At 40.3% G+C, this 1502-nt stretch overlaps 1 protein-coding gene across 1 annotated transcript in view; it reads left to right on the top strand.

Annotated features, from left to right (window-relative positions):
* HTRA4 (HtrA serine peptidase 4) overlaps positions 1-1502 on the top strand; it is a 25259-nt gene that overhangs the window by 14806 nt on the left and 8951 nt on the right. The window contains exon 4 of the mRNA XM_011993591.1: positions 238-270. Within this exon, the coding sequence (XP_011848981.1) occupies positions 238-270 (33 nt within the window). The remainder of the gene's footprint in view (positions 1-237; positions 271-1502) is intronic.

Genomic DNA, 1502 nt, shown 5'->3' on the forward strand with positions numbered 1-1502 from the left:
CCGTCTCAAAAAAAAAAAAAAAAAAAAGAAGAAGGTGGTGGTCCCACTGCTATAGTTCTTTACCTACACTTACTTTGGTATTGGTGATGATAGGGGCACAATTTTGCCAGCCAGAGGGGAATAGGAGCTTACTAGAGTGGGCTGCTTTTGGTAAACTGTTTTGGGAGCTGTGTATAAAGGACAAGGGAGCATGTATTCATTGGCTTCACTGATGTCTTTTTCAAATTCCGCTTTTAGCCTGGGAATTCTGGTGGTCCTCTGGTGAACTTGGTAAGTGATCACTTTCCTTGTTGCTTCATGTTTGCTCTTAACTTTCAAAGACTTTATTAATTCCAGGTCAGGGGTGGTGGCTCAAGCCTCTAATCCCAGCACATCTGGGATGATTGCCTGGGGCCAGGAGTTTGAGACTAGCCTGGGCAACACAGCAAGACACCGTATCTACAAAAACAAAAACAAGAAAGGACTTTACATTTTCCGTGATGCAGACTCGGGTGCCACTCTTGTGTAGAGAGCTGTGGAATGGTGCTTTTCTGTTCTTGGACCTTAAATCAATAGTTAGAAAAAATTCAAGCTTGTTATCCTGGTGTGTGATCTCATCCCACTGAGAACACTGGGGTTCTAGCTCTGGCTTCCTTTGAAATTTCTCTCTTCCCCGTGCTTTCTGTTTTCATTGGCTAGTTACCAAAAGCCCTGGATTTTATTTATTTATTTATTTATTTATTTATTTATTTATTTATTTATTTAATAGAGATAATGTCTCACTATGTTGGCCACGCTGGTCTCGAACCCCTGAGTTCAAGTGATCCTCCTGCCTCGGCCTCCCAAGATGTTAGGATTATAGGCATGAGCCACCACACTGTGCCAAAAGCCCTGGATATTAAACCCAGGTTTATGCCGAATGACCAGCTTTGCTATGAAATGTAGATCCTTGAAGACCCCCTGATGCTGCATATGAAGAACTATCTCTCATTTAAAAATGCTAATTACATAATGTCATCTGTCCAGGTTTTTAGTCTTGACCTCTTGACCTGCTTATAGATGAGAGAAAAGCCACAACCAGCACTCCTGACTTTAAGTGAGCTGCCTGCCTTGGCCTCCCAAATACATTGCTGTGTCATATATTCTTAAATTGTATTCCATGTCTCTAGTGGAAATGCCAGGTTTTCTAGTTGCTCAAATACATGTGAAAACCTGAAAGAGTGCAGTACTGTTTGACATATAGCATGCGATCATCCTTTCTGAGTCCCTTTGCACTGATTGCTTTTGGTTCCTGTTTAAATATCACATTTGCTTTTAGAATGAATTTTATGCAAAATGATTGTTTTTTTTTTTTTTTTTCACTCATAGCATTGCATGTCATTTTTGTTTGTTTTGTTCCTGCCTTCTCCATTAGACAATGAGTTTACTAGAGCAGGGATGAAATGCAGAATTTCAGGCCATACCCTAGACCTACTGAATTACAATCTGTAGTTTAACACAATCAGAAATCTCTTTTCTGGCTG

This window comes from Mandrillus leucophaeus, unplaced genomic scaffold, assembly GCF_000951045.1.
Source record: "Mandrillus leucophaeus isolate KB7577 unplaced genomic scaffold, Mleu.le_1.0 Scaffold111, whole genome shotgun sequence".
In the NCBI taxonomy this organism is placed as follows: Eukaryota; Metazoa; Chordata; class Mammalia; order Primates; family Cercopithecidae; genus Mandrillus; species Mandrillus leucophaeus.